The sequence below is a fragment of the Pseudopipra pipra genome, chromosome 3 (assembly GCF_036250125.1).
Source record: "Pseudopipra pipra isolate bDixPip1 chromosome 3, bDixPip1.hap1, whole genome shotgun sequence".
NCBI classification, from domain to species: Eukaryota; Metazoa; Chordata; class Aves; order Passeriformes; family Pipridae; genus Pseudopipra; species Pseudopipra pipra.
In genome coordinates this window covers 69751515-69772982 of record NC_087551.1, presented here as the reverse complement: position 1 = coordinate 69772982, position 21468 = coordinate 69751515, and the positions used below count along the sequence as shown (strand labels likewise).

General features: G+C 37.7%; 1 protein-coding gene across 2 annotated transcripts in view; it reads right to left on the bottom strand.

Moving 5' to 3' along the window:
• The window catches only part of CDK19 (cyclin dependent kinase 19), a 115561-nt gene that overhangs the window by 72414 nt on the left and 21679 nt on the right, over positions 1-21468 (bottom strand). For both annotated transcript variants that reach the window (XM_064649759.1, XM_064649758.1), the window contains exon 3: positions 2282-2392. In XM_064649759.1, the coding sequence (XP_064505829.1) occupies positions 2282-2392 (111 nt within the window). The remainder of the gene's footprint in view (positions 1-2281; positions 2393-21468) is intronic.

Sequence of the window (21468 nt, the reverse complement as noted above, 5' to 3'; positions counted from 1 at the left end):
GCTGAAAAATATAATGATTTTAATTAATCTGATGTTTGTACGTGATGAGCACGTACTCTTTCTCATTGAAGCCAATAGGAGTTACTAAAGCTGGGCAGCTTTGAACAGAAGCACAGTTCCCATACTTACAGATTTTGGTAGGTAACTCTAAGCTACCTGCATTTCAAAACATTGGTCTCTGGGAATCTACATCTCTCTAGTGACAGCACACCTACAATTCCAAAACTTAAATCCTTACAAACTGACATACCCACGATAAATAGACTTATTTTGGTTTTATGTAGTGCTGGGGAAGCACGTGATGCTAAGCAATAAAAAAAATGTGCTAATCCCCTACCACAAATTCTACCCCAAAGAGCTGAAAGGGCACAAGCTGTAAAGCACGGGAAATGCAAAACACAACACAACACAGACAGAATGACAAGTGGTTGGTATTACTGAAATGCGTTACAAAATAGGTGGATTTTCTGGAGCTTTTTGAAGGAGGATAGTGAAGGATCTTTACGTACGTTAATTGGGAGGCTGTTCCATGTGTAGGAGGCAGCGTGGAAAAAGACACAAAGTTGGGAGTGAGCAAAAGAGACAAAAGGGGAATTAAGAGCGATGCTTGGGAAGTGCTGACGGTAAAGGAAATGAGGACCAAGGTTAAGCCAGAATCAAGAGTGCCTTGAACATGGCCAACTTTATGCAAGGGAGGAAAATATTCCTGGCAAAGGTTTAAGAAGTGAGGAAACATGGGTAACTATACAGGAAAGGAGAAATGATTTGTGTAGCATGTCCCATAGAAAAAAAACCAAAACAAACATGAGAAAGTAAGGAAGTGGGAGATCAGTTCACACCAAATACCTTGTTGTAACAAACATTTCAGTCTTAAATAATAGAAAATAATTAACTTCACTGAGATTTTATCCAATACTCAGCCAGATGTGAGGAGTGGTAAGAACAAGCTGCAGTGATTCTTCATCTAAAGCTCTTAAATCATGTGAAAAATCATTATGTAGTGTAAAAACCACACATCCAAAATAAAATCAAATGGAAAAGGCTAGAAAAGAGGTGTTTAAGACATGGCAATAAATGTAGCAGTAAAATGTGTTTGTCGTGATTGTTCTATAAAATGGGTAAACTCATTTGATGCACAAATAAATTCTGTCATACAGAGGTTTAGCTGATGCGTTCCTCTTTATCATCACTGCCACCAGTTACAAGAAATACAAAGCTCTCAGTTTACACTGAACATTGATGAAGAAAACTTTTAAAATACAGAAGTGCTAGCCCATAAGAGAAATAAAATTAAATATTTTTTAAGCTTATGAAAGTGAATGAAACATCATGACTTTACTTGTTCTGAGCCAGAAGTGTCTTTTTGCATGGTCTAAGTTTACTTTCCTTCCAACTACAATTTTGTGTCATTTACAAGTACATATTCATCAGCTCAAGATCTAAGTACAAAAAAACTGAGCAATTTGTCACTAACATTAGTAATAGCAACTTCTATATTACTGAAGCCTTAAAAAGTAATATTGGAATTAATATTAACACTTCCTCTCCTTGCCAATATTTTCAAAGGAATTAAAAACATATTGATTATTCTTAGTGTTTGATATCTTTTGGGTTTAAACACAAATCCAGGTTCACGGCACTCACATCTTCTTAACAGATGTGGGGCTTGAATATTTGCATCTGAGTTCAACTCAAGATGTCATTTATGTCATCCTCTCCAACAGATTAAATCAAATCATATTATATTTTGCTGGAAACTTAAAAACAGACATTTAAGTGTCTATGCCTCTTTCATGTAGTGATAGTTCATCAGTACACCAAATTAGCTTACTCTTTTTTATTTTCTTTCCACTCATACTGTCCCAAATTCTCTGTTTAGAATACAGATGGTTGGATGTTGGTGACTTGCACTATATCTCAGTTAGAGAACTCTGCAAAACGGTCCCTCTCTTTTTTTTTCATTTGTGCACGTGCAAGATGGCAGAAAAAAACATTAAATAGATTTCCAAACTCAGTTTTAGAAGATCTCAACTCAGAAATGCTTTCTTTAACTCCAATTAAAGCTTGTAGGAAAATCCTTTTCACTTCAAAATGCAATCTGACTTCGAAAAATTCTACGTAGTCTTTTGCACGTTTTAAAGTGTAAAAATAACAGGATGTCAGTTATACCCTTAATTACAGAGCAAGAAATTTATGCATCTCTGTCTATAGAATGGTATGTCACACACAAGTCAGTTTGAACAAGCTCTTATTACAAACACACAGGGAAATCTGTACTTACCCACAAATCATGCTCAGCATAATCAAACAGCAGCCAAACCTTTCTGTCACTGTGAGAAAGGAAAACTTTCTGCAATGCAATCACGTTTGGGTGCTTCAACTCTCGTAAAAGCTGCAGAGAAACAGAGAAGTTCTTGTTACTTCCGTGCTTGTACAATGCAAACACACCAACAAAACCACCAAACAGGTCAAATAGCAAACAAGTGATCCTTAAACAGGCCCTAGAAGAAAAGATGCCACTGATTCAGCACATTATCTTAAAAATATCTAAATAAGGACATGGGCAGCCTCCACATCATGGGTTGCTGTTCTGCCAGCACAGCTGCCTGTCACTACCTACTTTCTCTGTCCCACACTCAGCACACAGCTGCCCATCCCACCTATCCATCCCACTTGCCAACAGTGTCTATCTTAAAAGATGTTATCACAGAATCAACTCTGTTGGAAAAGACCTCTCAGATAGTCGGTCCAGCCTCTTGACCAAACACCATCATGTCAACTCAACCATGGCACTAAATGCCACGTCCAGTCTTTCCTTAAACACCTCTGGGACAGTGACTCCACCACCTTCCTGAGGAGCCCATTCCAAAGCCCAATCCTTTTTATCAATAATGACACACAAACATAACTGTTTTCTTGTCAAAGATGAACATCAGGATTTAAGGATGCCAGGAGGAAGCTTGTGCAGCTGGTCCAATTCTTTGTGTGGACAACACAGTTCTTGATCACCACATATTTATTTTATTACCAATAATGCTCTTTTGCTTTGGATCCCTGCCTCACTTGGCTCGAAAATCATGGGCTGTTGTTCTCAGAACTAAGAGTGTTTTCAAAGAAACATTTACCAAAATGTTTTTTCTAATGGTTGCTTCAACTACTGTCCCGTAATCCAGAAATAAACCCAAGTTTATTTACTGCTTACCAGAAAGAAAACTAGGTCTCATGACTAATTAGACAGCACATTAAAGCAGGCACCGCTGCTGAAGTTATCCTTCTGCCAGATTAAATTAGTCTCAGGAGGTGCTGGGAAGCAGTACTCCCAAAAATATAATTTCCATGGAATCAGTTTTCCTCCCCCTTTCCACACATCAGTCACAAGAATGATTGATAATTTCTGTTTTATCTGGAAATTGCTTGCATCTGCAGCACTAGTATATACATTGCCAAGAATCAATTTATAATGGCGAAATAGTAAATGGAGTAGGTTCCAAGGCCCATTCAAGAGAAATGAATCTTCCTTTTTTTCACCTTACAGTAAAAGACTCGAGATGTTTATTTTAGGGGAAATAAAAAAAATTAATTTTAAATTATATTATCCTTTGGTTATACAGGTATCTGTCAAGACAAGAAATCCTCTAAAGAATATAGCTGCTTAAATCTATTCCTGTTTTTCAGCAAATGAAAGAAACATCTTTTCTACCATGCAGGAAGCGTTTTCTTCTTTTTGTCTCTTTCCTTCTTTCTCTAAACCTGAGCTTTCCTTTCTCCAGGCTAAACAACCCCAATTCCTTCAGCCTCTCCTCATAAGATTTGCTCTTTGTTACATTCTGGCTGTCAAGACTGGGTGCCACAGCAGCTGGGCCTTCAGCAGGAGCTGAAGGAAATGTTGGCTCCAGAAGTTCAACACACTTTTTCAAGAACAGGAGCTCTGCTCTACCTATGCTGGACTTGCAATGGTGCTCAACACCAAGACAAGATCAGAAATGATATTGTAGAGTACAAGTGATGAGCATGAGCCACAAACAGAAATGCTGGTAAGATTTATGTCTAAAAATAATCTTGTCTAGAAACAGACTACAGCAGAAGAGGGAGTGACCGTAAGGACTGAGCTGCTGTAGCTCATAGGTACATTGTGGTGGGGGAAAAAAAAGGTGGTTTTTTCCCCCTGGAGTTAAAAAAAAGGGTTACCCCCGAGTGGGTGGTGTCTCTCTTGGTGTTGACCCAATCAGCACTCTTGCAAAATTAAAACATATCATACCAAACCAGGAAAGAAGGATGATGAGGCAGTTGAAGAGGAGAGTGGCCATGTTCTGAAGCCACGAGGAGAAAGGGGCAGAAGCCCTGCTTGGGGGCCACAGCCCTCCAGCCCCCGGCTGGGGTCATAGAAACTCGGAAACAGTGTTAAACTGGACCAAGGTCTGTAACTGAGAAGCTGGGAGTCTTTCTCCTCTGTGAGTGGGCAGCAGGAACGGTGGCAGAGACAGCAGTGAACAGAGGCTGTGGCAGAAAACCAAGAGATAAAAAGCAGCAGCAAAGCCGGCATGCAGCCAAGCAAGAAGACACAGAGATGTCTAATGGAGAGAGAGTGAGAGAGAACTAAACTATACAGACAGAGTTTTGGGGTAAGAACTGAACCAAAAACCCTCAAAACCCCTTTGAGACACCTCCTAGAGAGGAGGGGTGGACTCCCACTTGAGGGGAGTCTTGAAATGCAGCAGTACCGGAGAGAGGAGCTGAGAAGTTCAAGATGTTCTGGAAGCTGGACCGGGACAGCCAAACGGAATGCGGGGGAAGTGGCCTGACCCCCCGCTGCTGCTGCCAATTGGCTCGCTGCCAATCAGTACATGAGCTTTTCAATCTGCTGGAGATGATCAGTAAAACCTCATTAAACCTGTCTTTTGTGAAGGCTTCTATACAGGCAAGTACTGCATAGGCATCTATCTAGTGAATCTAGTGAATCTAGTGAATCTAGTGAATCTAGTGAATCTAGTGAATCTAGTGAATCTAGTGAATCTAGTGAATCTAGTGGCTGACATATCAAATTGTCAAGTAATTTTGTTCTTCAATGTTGATCAAAGCGCAAATGAGGTATAAGGTTTTCCCTGCTATTGAGAAGCTATTCCTAAACATTCCTGTTCATCAGATGCCATCTTGCAGAGTAATTTTATCTCTTATCAGTTGTGTCTTTCTACTCTCAAACATGATTATCATTTAGCGTAATGATTTCTTTCATCTTTAGTGTTCATGTCTTTGTATTTTAGTGGACATCCATCTTATTTCCTTTCAATATTTGATCAGTTACAGTAATTGAGAAAGCCTTTTATTCCCTGTTGGGAGATAGATTGTTCACTCCTTTGGTCACCCTTTGCCTCTTTCAGAGCAAATTCATCTTTTCATGTGTGTGTGGACCGGGAAGTGTTTGAGCATGAGTAAAGAAAACTGCATATAGTATTTTAAAAATAGATCACAGAAGCCTTTTATATATTGATATCAATAGATCCTTTCTCTTCTGCAAATACCTCAATTAGGATATCTAATATCCGATAATATCCAGTTCTACCTTTTTTCACCTGCACCTGATGACTTCTCAGTCTGTAGTAGAAATTCTTGATTAGTTTCTAAGTGCATGAATTGTGCTCATCCCATTTCTATTACTCTTTGTTTACTCAGTCATAGAATAAAATAGCATAAAAAATGATGCATTAGCACACTCCTTTTCTTCATTGGGAACGCTGTTTTTATTGAATCAGCTAATTTAATTCACGCTCCTGTGCTCCTAGACCAATTTGATTTAAACTCTGAACTTAGCCTGCAAATTGTCTAGCACCATATAATGCAAGTAACTTTTATATGAAGTAGACTAGCAACTAGGAAGACTCTTGCTCTTTTTTGAGGTATGTAAAGTTCTGCCTTTTTCCCCCCAAAGAGAGACAATTTCTGTAAATAGGAGAAGAGTTGCAGTGTTATTAATATAAACAACAATGATCAATTACAAGGGTGTTTAGCACATTTAAAAACAGTCAAACAGTACATTCCTCAAAGAAACAAATCTTGCAGAGAAATACTTTTATACCACAGGATGAATAATGCTTTCTAGATAGCACTTACAAAAGCAGAGTGAGGACAGACACTTTCATCTCGCTGTGAAGGAAATCTAAGAAAAATTAGAGAAAACTGGAACACAAACAGTGCTCTCACTACTGACAATAGTAAATCTTGCAGCAAACGTGTTTCCATGTCAGTGATGACAAAACCTATAATCATCTTCAGAAATTTATTCAGAGGCCAATCTCATCTAAGAGGTGTTCCTACCTTTCACACAATCTACTTCAGTCTTTTGATCTAGGTACTTAAACTGATCTGGAACAGCCTTGATAGTTTCCTTGATGGAAGTGCATACTGTAGTACTGCATTTAACCATTTTCAAGGTTAGAATGAAAACCTTTAACAAGAAATCATAGAAAAGACCAAAACACGAGCCTGATAGCTCATAAAAGCCATTGCATGATGTAGAATTTTAAAGTCAGTTCTTGTGTGATGAACATATTCAAAGCTCCTAGGGTCACTGAAGTTGTTTTTAATTGACACTAGGCTTTTCAAAGAAAACTAAAGGTCATCATTTTACGTCTTCAGAGGATCTTTTAAAGTTCCAACTTACTTAGATGTTATTAATCAATCCTAGATCCTCTCCTCTGTATTATTAATATTATCCTTTCCACACAGAATCCACGAAGACCCTGTGCTGCAGCTTTTCCCTCAGGGAAGTATATATGGGTCTCTAAAAAAAAACAAACAAAAAACCAAAACAAAAAAACCCAACAAACAAAAAACAGGTAGTTGTTTATTAAACTTGTAAGAACAATCCTTTGCTAACTGTGCTACTGGTCTCAAAGTTATCAAGAAGAATAAAACAGAGGAGAACTGAAGGAGCTTACCATATTAAACAATTACTCAAAATTCAGCTTTGTTAATAATTCTGAATTTTGGGATTTTCCAATTTGGATTACCTTGATCATATTGTTTATATTAGTAACACTGCAACTTGGAGAAATTACAATTACAGAGTTACTGCATATCTGAAGCACCAAAAAAGTCTTTATAATAATAGCTACAAACTAAGCAGGTACAGAGGGTTCATTTCCAGCTTTAATTTGTACAAGGCTCACACGTGTCTAAGAGGTCTCAAAAAGATGCACGCAACATAAAAATTGACATGGATATCTATATCTACACACAAACACAAAAAAAACCCAAAAAAACCCACTGTCCAAAGAACCTAAGAAGAAAGGTAAAGGTAAACTTCAGCATCAGCTTAAGCTCTGCTTCAGAGAGGACATTCTTGGTATACTGGTCTGGTAAGGCCTGTCCTTGGACAGCCTTTGGCATTGCAAAACCAAGTAGGGGACTCTTACATGAACTGCTAGGAGTGCTGCCTGAGTTTACAAGGCATGCTCCAATTTAAAATTAACAAGCTAAAATATTTTAAAGCAGACTCCAAACAGACTCTCTCCTTCCCTCTAATTCCCCTATACATGTACCCAATCTTCATCAGTTTGATCCCAAGCAGTCCTTCATGTTGAAGCATCCCTCAAAGTCTGCTTTACACCTCCTTCACCATTCTCCTTTCTTCGTACTTCCATCTCTCTAAAGCACACAGTCCCCAAACTGTGAGGTTTCCAAATTCCCACAAGAGAAAAATCAAGTATGTTTTAAAAAATAAAGAAGTAAAAAGACACCGAGCAGAATCTAGCTAGTAAACTGCCAAATGTCAGGACAGGAAGAGGACAAAAATCTGCCCCACCCTTCTCCTATGAGAAGGATTAAGAAAGTATTTATTCTATAAATATTTTCATTTCAGGAGCTGAAAATGGTCTGGTATTGCTAAATAACATTATTATTCTGAAACAAAAGCTTGGCAAAAGACTTTTCTTAAGTATCACATTTCAATAAAGGAATAGAAACTAGGATAACTGCATTTTTAATTCTCGAGGTTCCCAACAATAGAAAATTAAGTAATTTTGGCATTTTTCTTGAAGAACACGGGCAGAAATACACATATAAGGATTCTTTCTATTTCTTATTTACCAATATCATGTACCATAGCACAGACTTTTAAGTACAAATAAAGAACTACTGTAAAATTACTTACACAATAAGAAATTTTTAATACAACTATATAAGGAAACACTGACATTAAGACCACAAAAATCAACTTACTTCCAGTGCACATATTAAATATATAATTTTTTTCATATATTTTCTATAAAATACATCTGAATTATTATTGAACTTATGCATCTTCCTAAAGGAAACCTTATTTCCTTTAGGACAATTGAACTCTATACTCTCTCTTCTGTCAAAGGCAGCTCCACAGCCAGTTTTGGTCAGTCTGACAGAGACTTAACAACAACCATTTTCCTCCCAATCAAAAGGTATAGATAAATTAAAGCTTTGTCTCTCTCAGAGATTTTTCTCCTTATTTGGCTTAAAACAAAATAAAAGAACATTCATCCCACTCAGATAACTCCAACTACATTGAAAACATCTATAGAAAATAACCTGCTAAAAAGCAGTTGGAAATGTTTGTCATTTCTGAAGATTTTAAGATACCCTGAATTTGCTTTTCGGTTGCCTAGAAATTTTTTCTGTTACTGAGAAGAAATTTCCCAACAAACTAACAAATGCTCTTAAAACTAAAGCTATATTAAAGCATTAGAATGGGGCAGAGGGGACACAACATACCACTTTGCTAATATCCCTTTAAAATTCAGAAGTAGCATCACATAATTCCACAAACTTACACATTCTGTCTGGGTTTTCAAACTACAACTAGTTTTCTCTTACAGGGCTTATTCTAACATTTCCACACTTTTCTGATTTCCTGGCAACCAGTTATCACCTTGCTCTTGCACTGTATCTCACAGTGAATAAACAGTGATGGCAACTGAGGTTTTCCAAAAGCCCTGCAGAAGGGCAAATAATGAGATTAGACACCAATTCTGATCAAACATCCATTTTTCAAAGTAGATATTCCTCTCAAGAAGACTTCAGAATGATAAATGGTATATGAACCAGAGTAAGAGGAACAAAGTTTTAGTAAAGAATGGCCAGGAAGTATGTTTTTCCAACCTCAACATAATTAATTATGGTACCATAGTGATGAAACTCTCAAGAAGTAATAAATTTCTAACCTATGCAAAATATTGGATAGGGATTACAATGCTATGCTGAAAACATATTTTTACAGCCTATTTTTCCCCTTTAGTTTTGAAGTCTACTTATTGATTCATCTTCTTAACTAACTTTTTGATTTATTTTATTATTAAAGTAATTTTTCATTTTTGTGACAGTCTGCCATTTTCCACAGTCTATACATTACAAACTACACAACACAAATTATAAGTTATTTGAAGTTACCATTAAAATAATTTCTAGATCTTGAAAAAAACATCCACCCAACAACTTCTTGCACCCAAATAGTGACAATGACCAATCAGCCTTCCAACTTGGTAAATATGTCTACTGGACTGAGAAAAGTGCAATTCCGTGCCCCTGCTTTTGCTACTGAAGTTCTCTATCCTGTGATATGAAAATTTCTTGCATTGGCTTCCATGCAGACCCAGAGCACATAGAATCAACTGGGTTGGAAAAGACCTGCAAGATCTTCAAGTCCAACCATTGATCCAATACCACCCTGGTTACTAGACCATGGCACTAAGTGCCAAATCCAGTCTCATTTTAAAAACCTCCAGGGCCGGTTAATCCACCACCTTCCTGGATTCCAAGGTCTCATTTCAAGGTCTGATTACTCTCTCTGTAAAAAATTCCTCTCTCTGTAAAAATTTTTTTCCTAATATCCAACCTAAACCTCCCCTGGCAGAGCTTAAGACCGTGCCCTCTTGTCCTGTAAAATTCAACTGGTAAGGGGTTCTCTCAGATGATACATGACAGATTTGGCTCTGTAACAAATTTGCCAGCATGTCCTCTCAATCTGACAGCTCAATAACCTATAGCCTAGGAAGGTATTCCAGCCCTAGAAACAGCCAAGAAATGTTGTATACATCATGGAACTTCAAGCCTATGTAGTTTCTCAAGTGGTCATGCTCAATGTTACCAATCCAACTTCAGAATTCAAATCTACTCCTGCTTTGTAAAGGACTTGGTGTACTGTTCAAGGTCCAGTATGCTGCTGCTGAGTACTGGCACATCCAAGTCCTCAACTTGCAGACAATTATTTCTCCAATATAAAAATACATGGGAATATAAATCAAGTGTTATCATTAGGCAACAGTTCAACAACAATTTATCATTTCCAATAGCATATTAAAAAAGTACTCTTCTGATATGACAAAGTATTAATCCAACACTCTCCTGTGATTCAAAACTGTTTGGGAAAAAAAAAAATCAATGGCAGCTTAACTTTATATCCAGTGGTTGTATGAGAGATGAGCATAAAGCCAGCATTAAGTCCATGCTCTGAGAAGAAATTAAGTCAGGTGCCTATGCCCTAATCTGGACCAAACACTGAAGACTGATCCAGCAACACAACAGCAATCTCCAGCCAGGATACAGTTCTGTTAGGTACCATTTCCATGATGCAGAATCACAGAAACAGCAGATTTTTCATGGAGGAATAACACAATCTTGTAGATCATGTCAAGTTTTCAGTGACACTACTATGTGACATAATTAGCACTTCAGGATTTATAAAAGATTACCTTCATATAGTTAGAGAGGGGGAAAAAAAAAATTTAAAAAATCCCCTAATGATTATTCTTCACATGCACTCCAGTGGGATGCAGGCATTTAGATACATAATTTATAGTTCAAGTCTTCTTTAAATAGAAAATTAAATCAAATCAGAGGTATGAATTCAAAACATATTAAACACATTAAACCTCTGTTCCTTATGAGAATCAAACAAAAGTCGCTTTAGTTCTAAATGACAGCATCCATTAAAATTTGATGCACTTCAACTGATGTGCTTTAATGTCTTACTTCTACCTAAACAAGATAATAGACAAGCCTACAGTTGCAAGTACAGTACCCTGCTCCTCCTGTGGACAGGAGGAGAGAATGTATTATTTTTGGTTCTTAACTTCCTTTCATTAACTTGGGTCTGTCTAAAATACCAAAAGTTTTGCACACAGTTTTAACATCAGGTTTCTTGTATACTGTTTCCAGATCAGATTAATTTAAGAATATTACTCTTTCAAAGTTTTAACTCAAGAATTATTTCTATAATTAGTCTGTTGACAGTTATTTACAACAAAATCAGCATTTCACTCTGGAAGCACAACACTAGAATGCTCTAAGTGGTCATTAACACAATTACCTGTTAAATTTGTTCTGCTTTTGCTTGTAGGTTTTCACTTTTTACCCATATTTTCTGTAACCTTTAGCCACACGTTAGACAAACCTAATGTATGAAGCAAGCTAAAACAAGATGTTCATTGGCAGTCTCCCAAGTCATTAAACGCCTACCACAAGATTCCTCTCATACTCTCAGGATCAGACTGCAACTGGATAAAAAAAGTCAGTTTGCAATCTGAAGCCTGCTATTTCCTCATTCTTCTATTATATATGAAAAATTCTTCAATGAGACAATGAATGCAGCAAAATCAGTATTTCTCTCAATAAGGAGGGATACAGTTCAGGAAGGCTCAAAAAGGTGGCTTAATGAAATTTAAAAATTTGGTGAGCAAAGAGATAAAAATAGAAACAAGGTATGGTAAATATGCTCTTATGGCAACTCATAAGGACTCAGAACAATATCAATTTTGTAAGAGAGCTTTTGAAACAATAGTAGCTAATAAGATGAGGAAACTGGTAACTGGTTAATATTTACTAACATAAGAGGTTAAGCACATGGCATTATGCATTTATCTTCCACTGAATATTACCTTTCTCTAAAGTAACTTCTACTGCAAGCACATGGGTAGTGAACTGAATTTTTGTCCAAAGCAGCAAAAGCCACGCGGCTCTGAAAACAACGTAACACAAACACTCAGGATAGAGTTTCTTCCTGAGAACTGAGCGCAGACACTGTCCCAGACATGCAGAAATGAGTAATTGGAAGTCTCTCTCCAGACCTGCAACAGAACTCTTCCAGTATTTCATTAAGCATGCAATTAGCAGCAGCACATAACATTTTTATAATCCCAGCCAAAATGACAGTTCACTTATGTGCATCTATCAACTTTTGGACCTCCCACATCTTCCTTCAGCTTCTCTCTCTTCCAAACCACGGATTCCCAGTCTATTTTGTCTCTGTTCATAAGGAAGTAGTTTGTATCCCCAACTTTCTTGATTCCCCTTCTCTTTATCTTTTCTAGTGCTACTGTATCCTTTCTGAGGTGGAAAGAGATCAGGATAGCACAAAGACACTCAACATCCGAACACACCAGGGATTTATTTGGTTGACCGAGTCTGGTTTGCTCTCAGGTCTTGACTTTAGAAACTCACTTGAAAGTCATTCTAGTGACTTTGAATTTGCTTTTTTGTGTGCTCTTAAACTTGGAGAGCTTATCAGAAGAAGAGTGACAAAGATTCAAAGATTCTCACTCCACCCTCAACCTGTACTAAAGCAATGACTGTTCAAGAAACCATCACTGTAAATAGGCAGGGTAGTTTCTCTCCCATTTCCACTACATTAAAATTCAACGCTGATAAATGTAAACATAATTTTATTACACAAGCTGCCCAGTATTATGAGATCTTTTGCACTTCTGCACAGGTTAGCAAAGAAACAAAGCCAGGCTAAGCAATTTTTTATCATCAAACTGCCATCTGATGCTTCACTTTCCCTTGGGGAAAAAAAGTGTTATTTGAGCATACTCTGTAGGAAGAACTTTAGAGCTGTTAAATGACGCAGGTCAGAGCTCTGGCACTAAAACAAAGGAGAAAGTTTCCCTCACTTTTGTCTTGCTTAGCTCAGTCCTGAGGAGAAGGATGACTTCTTCTAGGGCAATGGACATGAAACTCACTACAGAAAGAGGAGCAGCAGGAAGAAGGTGAAGAAAAACCAATCAGGAGAACCATCCCAGGGAGAAACACCACGAACAGGAGGAATGGCAGAGCTGGAATCAGAAGTGAGCAGATACATTAGACCTTGGAGAAAGACCCTAGACCATGGGACAAGGATACACGGACTACAGTAGTACATCAGAGGTGAGGAATGCAACTGGCTGTGGAAACAGTAGGGAAGAGGAGAAAAAAAAGCAGAGGATACTAGCAAAGCGGAAGAGCGGCAAAAATGGTGTTGGTGATGTGAGGACTGGGAAATAAAAAAAAAAAAGTATAAAAAGGAATGAACTATGTAGGAAAAACAAGACCAAGGCAAAGAGTAGTGGAAGGGAAAGCAAAAGGCAAATACGGAAAGTGTCAAGGGGGGAGAGACACACAGAAATGTGTGCAATTCAGCAAACACCTCTCCTAACCTTGGCACAAAGTCCAGAGGCCCAACAATCCAACCTTGGCACAAAGTCCAGAAGCCCACCAACCCTCTGGCAAAAGTGGCCTCTTGTTCTCCTCTTTTAAGCACTAGTTCCCATGACAGTGAGGTTACTCAAGATGGCAGGCTGTGTTGTGAGCAGAAGGTCAGAAAGAAGCAGAAAAAAGCGAGACATAAGACAAAGGAACCACTGCAGGGAAAAGAAGCAGCATAAGGAAGGAGCTTCTATTTCCAAGGATAGAAAATGGAAAAATATATAGTACTTGTCAAATTCTTTTATCCTTTGAGCATGACCTCCGGGAATAAAATCAGTCAGAATGATTTGTACGAAAAGGAATGGCAGAAGAAGAGGAGAGCTAACTGTGTGTGTCAAGGGAGGTGAAAAGAACCTGAGACTGGCAATATGTGATATAATTAAACTGTAAAAATGGAGAAAACTCTCATGAAAGTAGCTGAAAAATCTGCAGAAGCTAAGATTGTATTATAAGCACTCTAGAATACAAAAGAAGCAGTAGTAAAAGTAGTAAATATTGCTGCTGACAGACCCTGTGATAAAATAGGGAAACAAGGAGAATAAAAAAGTGTATCAAGAAGAAATGCAAGCAGGAATGAAGTCACAAATGAGAAGTCACAAATATTTACACAGTAGATATCATAAGGAATTCTGAGCAACAGAATAGGAAGGATACTGTACAAAGGATAAAACATAAAACAAAGAAAAGGTTTGGAATAGAAATTAGAGACAACAGTGATTGAAAAGGACAATGAAAGAGCATACCTGATAGTGAACACAAACACTGAAGCAGTATTGCTCCTGACTGAAGAGGCAAAGATAAGCTAATACATGCAGCTAAGTGACTGGATGCATTATCTGCATTAAATTACTGAGAACTAACACAGAACAGTTTACAGAAAGTGAGCCAGGAGCCAGAGTCAGAGGAAGGATAACAAGTAAAAGATTACAAGTTACATGCAAGTAGCCTGGTACAAAGGATTAAAACACCCCAGAAACAATATTTTTTTTCCTCCTTAGACTGTAAATGTTTTACAATGGTTATTGAAATAACTGAATGTAGTAAGACATTTTGTTCCAATCAACATGTCACTACTATACAATAGGATAACTCAGCCAAATAATCCAAAAAGTGCAACATGCACTTCGTTTCCACTCATTATGACATTTTCCACAGTTAGATAAAAATCAAAACAGCATGTCCTTCAACAGAGCCGATAAAAAGAGAGTAGGTCAAGGATTCTTCCTTTATTCTATTACTGCCAAGACAAAAACCATGTTTTTGCAATGCCTTACCTAAAAAACAGAATATTTGCCTTTTATAATTGGCAAGAACCATGGAAAAGTTCAGGCAATGGGCCAGATCTTTTGTCTAAAATGCATAATGCTATGGCTTAGCTTTGCTAAGGACTCACAAACAGTGCCCTGAGAATCTAGTCCCAGTGCTCTCTTTTCTTATTTAATACCCAACATCAGATTTTATCCCAAAGGTATAAAAATGGATTTGCATGCACACCTCCCCCTAGATCTCTTTATAAAATACAAGAACACATCCGATGCTGTAAGGACTACAGTAATCTTCCAGGCTGACAAAGCTACATCCATGAAAACAACAAACACTTTAATTTATACATGAGATTACTTTAGCACAAAGTTTCATAAAAACAAGGCACGCTGCCTTTGAGAGCTGCAGTGGGAGAGCTCAGGCACTCCTTGTTCCATGCTGTCCCCGCTTCAGCTCTACTCCCTTTCTTGCCATTGTCACCACCACACAAGTTATGTCCCCATTTAAGCAGCACATAGAAGGGTTTCACACATACACCTGTCTGTATGGCTTTCTTTTTGCCCCAGCTTTTCATGGCACAGTCCCCATCCGAGTTGCTGTGCCTGGATTGTGCCACCAAAAAAAAGAAATCTTAGATTTACATGACAGAAAAGCCCCTCAGTGTCTTATTCCATTGCAAGCATCCTTTTACTCTATTGCCTTCAGATTTTTAGGTATTTTAAATAAAATAAATTAATATGATGTGACACAGATGTGATGGAGCAATGGGACTCGATCACAAAAGAGACACTACAAATATCAGATAAAAAGACTGAATGATATAGAAGAAAATGCAGTGATAAATGGAAGCTTGAAAAGACACACTGATGAGTGAGTGCTATTTTATAATATTTTTAAATAAATATTTTTTTAAAACCTCATTCAGGAAAAGCCATCCAATGAAGATTCCTGCCTTTACATTTTCTTTACTATTCATAGCATATGAATTGCAACAACAAAGCAATTAGTTTAAATACTGCCAATATTCTCACTGGTGATAATTGGTTGCTTCTTGCAGGAACATCTGTTCCATCTTTCTTAAGAAATGAAGTACAGACCCTGTTACCTAGACAACAGAATCCTTCTGAGCACCATGCACTATAAAAGGGCAATATCAACCTAAGCCACACTGCATATTCACTCTCCCCACCACTCCCTTATCGCGGCTAATGCAACTGAATGCTGTGACTTTTTAACATTAAGCCCACATTTATTAGATCACATATACTGAAGCCAACTTCCATATGCATTAAAGACAACAGCTGTGTTACTGTCCTTCAGCCAAGCAACAGTCACTCTGAGGCTTTGTATTCGGCCAGTTTCCACCACTGCCAAGCTGTCAAGCTGAAAATGCTGCTGCTTACGGTTACTCTGAGACCAAGTCCCATCAAATCTAGAAATCCCCTTGAATGTGGTGCAGAGTCACCTTCACTGCCATCCCCCTGGATCACTGGAATTATTCAAGCACCACAAGGACTCATCCCTTACTGGCACTCACTAGTGTCCTCCAGCCAAATTTAGGAGAGAAGCAGCAGATCAAACTTTGAAGATGCCTTTTGTTGCCTTAGCAAACTCATCATAGTTTTATAAATATTGATAAAATATTAACAACAATGAAGCGCACCAAATGACAAATTCTTTTGTGTGCCTCATCAAGATGGATGGATTTATTTTTTTTCCCGTGTGTGCATGTGATGGAGGACCAATGAACACAGAAGCCGAAATCATAGAATCGTTAAGGTTGGAGAGAGGCACGTAGTGACAGGACAAGGGGGAATGGCTTTAAAAAGACAGAGGGTGGGGTTAGACTAGACATAAGGAAGAAATTCTTTACTGTGAGCATGGTGAGGCATTGGAAAATCTTGCATAGAGCAGCCATGATGCCCCATCCCTGCAAGTGTTCAAGGCCAGGTTGGATGGGGCTCTGAGCAACCTGGTCTAGTGGAAGGTGTTCCTGAACATGGCAGAGGGGTTGGAACTAGATGATCTCTAATTTCCCTCCCAACCCAAACCATTCTTATTGTATGAAAATAATCCCATTGAGACAAGACTACAGATCTGTTTTCCAGGCCCATTTGTATTGAAAATGAAAACATGAATTCTAGAAGTACTGAAGATGATAAATAAAAGCTTGAAAATGGTCTGGACTTGAGATGCCCAGAAATAGCAAAAATTAAATAATACATCTGGCCTTAAACTGAAAATCTGAACAATTGAGATAGCTGAAAATGATTAAAATGTAAAATCACAGCAGAATTACTTATTTTGACTGCAAGGCTTTGAGCAAAGTTCAGTGAATTTCAGATGTGAAACAGTACAAAAGACAATTTAGTAACAGTATTTTTTAGCCCACAAGTATAATAAATACTTAAGAGACAGACTGTAAAGATGCAAGATCATCCATCCTCAGAAAAAAAAAGAAAGACTAAATAAAACCTAGCAAGAACAAAATCACTAATACAGAACAAATATAACATGTCAAAAAAGAAGAAATAACTATTAGTCTGAAGTGCAAAGACACTAATGCAAATGAGGATACTGAACAAACCTTGGAGTTTTACCAGAGAGAAGTCATTAATTGCAGTAATAAGAAGCTTTTTTAGGGTAGAAACTTAGAGAAGTCAAACCAAAATGGATTCAAGACACAGCTAGCGGACAGGAAATCACTATACTGCTTGTAAATATTAAAGGCATCTGGAGATAAAGAAAAGCAAGGGAAATAGTACAAAAGGCAACTGAGGTAAATAAGAAACTAAAGTAATCTAATAAGCAAGTGAAAATATGTTAAGACAATGACAGTTAAGAAACAAACTCTGCAGGGGCCATGGGATAGAATAAGTTCATTAGCACAGAAGGAAAAGGCAGAGACTTTCTCAAATGTCTTCAAGAACTGGCAGCAGATTTCATAACTATTTCATAACTGCCTCCAATCAAAATTATTCTACTGATAGCTTTTTTCAATATGCTGTTTGCATATTCAGAAAACTAATAACTTTTTCCAAAAGTATAGCCAGTCTGAAGTACATTAACTTCAGCATGCTCAGGTAGCTGCATACAAAAAAGCTCAAGGTCAAGTATACCCATGGTATATACTTACAACCACAATTTTGTATATGCACTACATACAGGCAACAGGTTTCAGGAAGCATCCTGACACTGCTGGTGACATAGGAAGAATGAACACGATGCTCCTTCTACAAGGCAGAAACATTCTGCCAATCAGATGGCCAAATGGAGCCAAGAACATGACTATAATGCTCACACCTTCTTACCAAAATGCAAACTAAGCAACAACCTCACACTGTAAGTCTATGGGCAAGATGCATCACAGAATCAAAGACACCAGGCTATCTACTTAGTGACTATTGGACTGTTAACTACAGTTTAGAGACAGGAAAGCCTCCTTGCATCTTAAAACCGCCATACAATAACATCTCAAGTCAACATAGAGACGAGACAAATCTCAATAAGGTACAGTAGAAACTATTTAAAAAGAGCTACTTTCCAGCTTACCAAAGAAAAACACCACACTGAAACTGCTAACATAATGAAATTCAATTAAGTGAATAAAGTTCTAGTCAAAGGTAAGGTGACATTTGCCTTCAAATAACAAAGCTGACTAAAACTTGCACACAAAATCTTGCAGACTAAAATATAACTGCAGACTAAAAACGCTATCCGCTTATCCATATACAGAGCTGAAAACAATGCCAGATAATGGAATGAAAAAAGCAATATTTGCTCAAATTCCTAGAATTTTTTTCCCGCTGATATTCAATTTTCAATCCAGCCATCTCTGTTCTGTATTAATTTATCTAGTTTAGGCACTACTAATAATATTTCATTTCTGCTCCACAGACTCCCTGTGCACCAAGAAGTCTCAGGCAGCTTGTGGATGAGGAAGACTGGAGAGACTCATAAGAATGACATTGTGTTGGAAGAAAGTCTCTGGCCCACAAACCCTCATTCTTACAAGACATCCTCCCTGACATCCACTGAGAAGGCAACACAGTGGGGCACAAGGAACCTAGTTAACTTTTGGAGGCTATCACAAACAATTTCTTGATATACACACTGGAAGGGCCAATAATGGTAGCACACAGCTGTTCTATAATAATTCTAAAACAAGAATTATTTGCAGATGTGACAATCAAAGGCAGCTTTGGCTGTAGCAACCATTAGCTAGTACACTTGAAGATATTCAGCATGGAGAAGAGAAGGCTCCAGGGAGATCTCTCTCCAGTGGCCTTCCAGTACCTAAACGGAGCTCATAAAAAAGGAGGAGAGGGACTTTTTACACAAGCAGATAGTGATAGCACAAAGGGGAACAATTTTAAACTAAAAGAGGAGAGATTTTTCTTAGATTAGATGTTAGGAAGGAACTCTTTACTGTGAGGGTGGTTGAGGCACTGGAACAGGTTGCCCAGAGAGGTCATGGATGCACCATCCCTCAAAGTGTTCAAGGTCAGGGTGGATGGGGTCCCAAGCAACCTGATCTAGTGGGTGGCATCACTGCCCATGGTGAGGAAGATGGAACTAGATGATCTTTGACGTCCCCCTCCAACCCAAGCCATTCTGTTATTCTTTGATTACAAGATCCTGAGTGAAGAAGGCAAGTAGCAGAGCACAGACCTGGAACTTCAGGAGAGCAGACTTCAGTTTATTGAAGGAACTGGTAGACAGCCACAGGAACCAGCTCTGAAGAGCAAAGGAGCTCAGGAAAACTGGCAGGTCTATTAAAATATACAAGTAGGAAACCTGCTTAGCTAAGCAGATTGTCAGAGCTTAAATGCAAGTATACAGAGGGGAGCAAACAGGGACAGGCTACACGGGAGGAGTTTAAAGACATTGCCCAGGCATGTAGGGATGGTGTCAGGAGAGCTGAAGCTCACCTTGATTTGACACTTGCAAGGAATGCTGAGGGCAACAAGAGCTTCTGCTACTACATTGGTTGTGAAAGGCTGAACAAGAAAATGTGAGCCTGTTGCTGAATTAAGTGGGCAATTTAGTAACAGAATTTGAAGACTGAAGTCCCAACTTAAAAAGAATCCATCACCTAAAAACTCATGCCATCACCTCTCAGTCTGAGGCATCAAAAATAGTCAGTGTAATGTTAAATTAGAGAAAGACACATTCTAGTTATGTGAAGTGAATATATCATTCAAACAATTTTACAACTCCACACAGAACAAACTGAAAACATGTAGAAACTAATTTTAATTGACTACAGGAAAAGCACAAATGGAGGAACATAAGGAAAATATTCAGTGCTAAAGAAAGTATGAGAAACAGAAGAGAAAAATAAAAGTTTATCACACAAATTCAGAAAAGAACCCAAAATTTACAAAACATTCCAACTGAAGCTTTAAAACGTGTGAGCATATATGTTCATTTGTGCATATACAAACACAAGCAATCTTGAAGTAAGTATTTAAGTTTTGCAGATAAATATTTCAAAGTCTTCTCTGCATTATCTGCAATTCTGTTGTTCTTCAACTGAGTGATAAAGTAGCTATCTGCTTTCAGTGCATTGCTGTCTACAGCTTAACCTGAAGAGGTCTGGCTTTGCTTTTTTTTCATTTCTGTTAAAGGCACCATCAGTTGGTTTTGCATTTTTATGTTCTCAGAATATTCAGAATCTGAAGCAAACAACAAATTCAAGGCAAAGAAAAATTGAGTCTAAATAGCACTGAATACCCATTTTTCCCTAGTCAGCTGCACTGGGCATGTGGATTATATCCTAACTGATGCCAAGTATCAAATTCATAGAGAAGTTTCATTGGCTCATATCATGCTAGACTGCAGTAAAGGCTTTCCTTTTTGTTTAACATACTTGCCGTCGATATGCTGATATTGCTCTCCCGCTTTGAGTAGAGACACAACTTCAAGTAAAGGAAAGTACCCTCTGTATGAAAAGAAATAAAGTTTTTAATTCTGCATTTAGATATCTAAAAGCAGTCTTTCTCTTTTCCTTTCTTCTCTGCATGCTCTTTTTTGCTGTTGCTAAATTGCTGAAGGAGGTAGCTGTAGTAAGACAACAGAGCTGACCAGCCTCTTCATATGATGCTCTACTTTTGTTACGATTACTTGATAAAAAATTGTACTTCAAGCTTCAAACTTTTTCATAAACACTACAGTGTATTTATGAGCTGATATAAAAGAAGTCAACTTAATTGATTAAACAAAAATTGTTTTATTCCACATATTTATTACTTATGTAATACTTTCATTTAATGAAGTTAATTGTTCTTTCAGGTACAATAAAATAAAAAAAGACAGAAAATGTCCACAGAATCCTTTTGACGAATAACCAAAGCAGGAATTTAAGTACTCCCTTACACAAAAAGCATTTAAATTACACAGATTATACAAGATTAAACTATGTAATGCAGAGAGCTCTTATTCTTCCTATGGTATGCAAAACATGAGTTGTCATGTAGCTGAACCAAAAACCTTTTTCCAGCTGATTCATACTTATAAAATCAAAATGCACAGGCACGTCTAGCCAACACATGCCTTAGCTCTCTAATAAAAATCCCTTCAAAAACATTTTTTTCACTTCTTTCACTACCTTCAGCTATTGAAAAGTGGAGTAGAGTTTCAAAGTTTCCACAAACAAATCTAACAATCTTTTCTAATTAGGTAGTAGAGAATTTATGGGAAGATTTTACGTGGCCA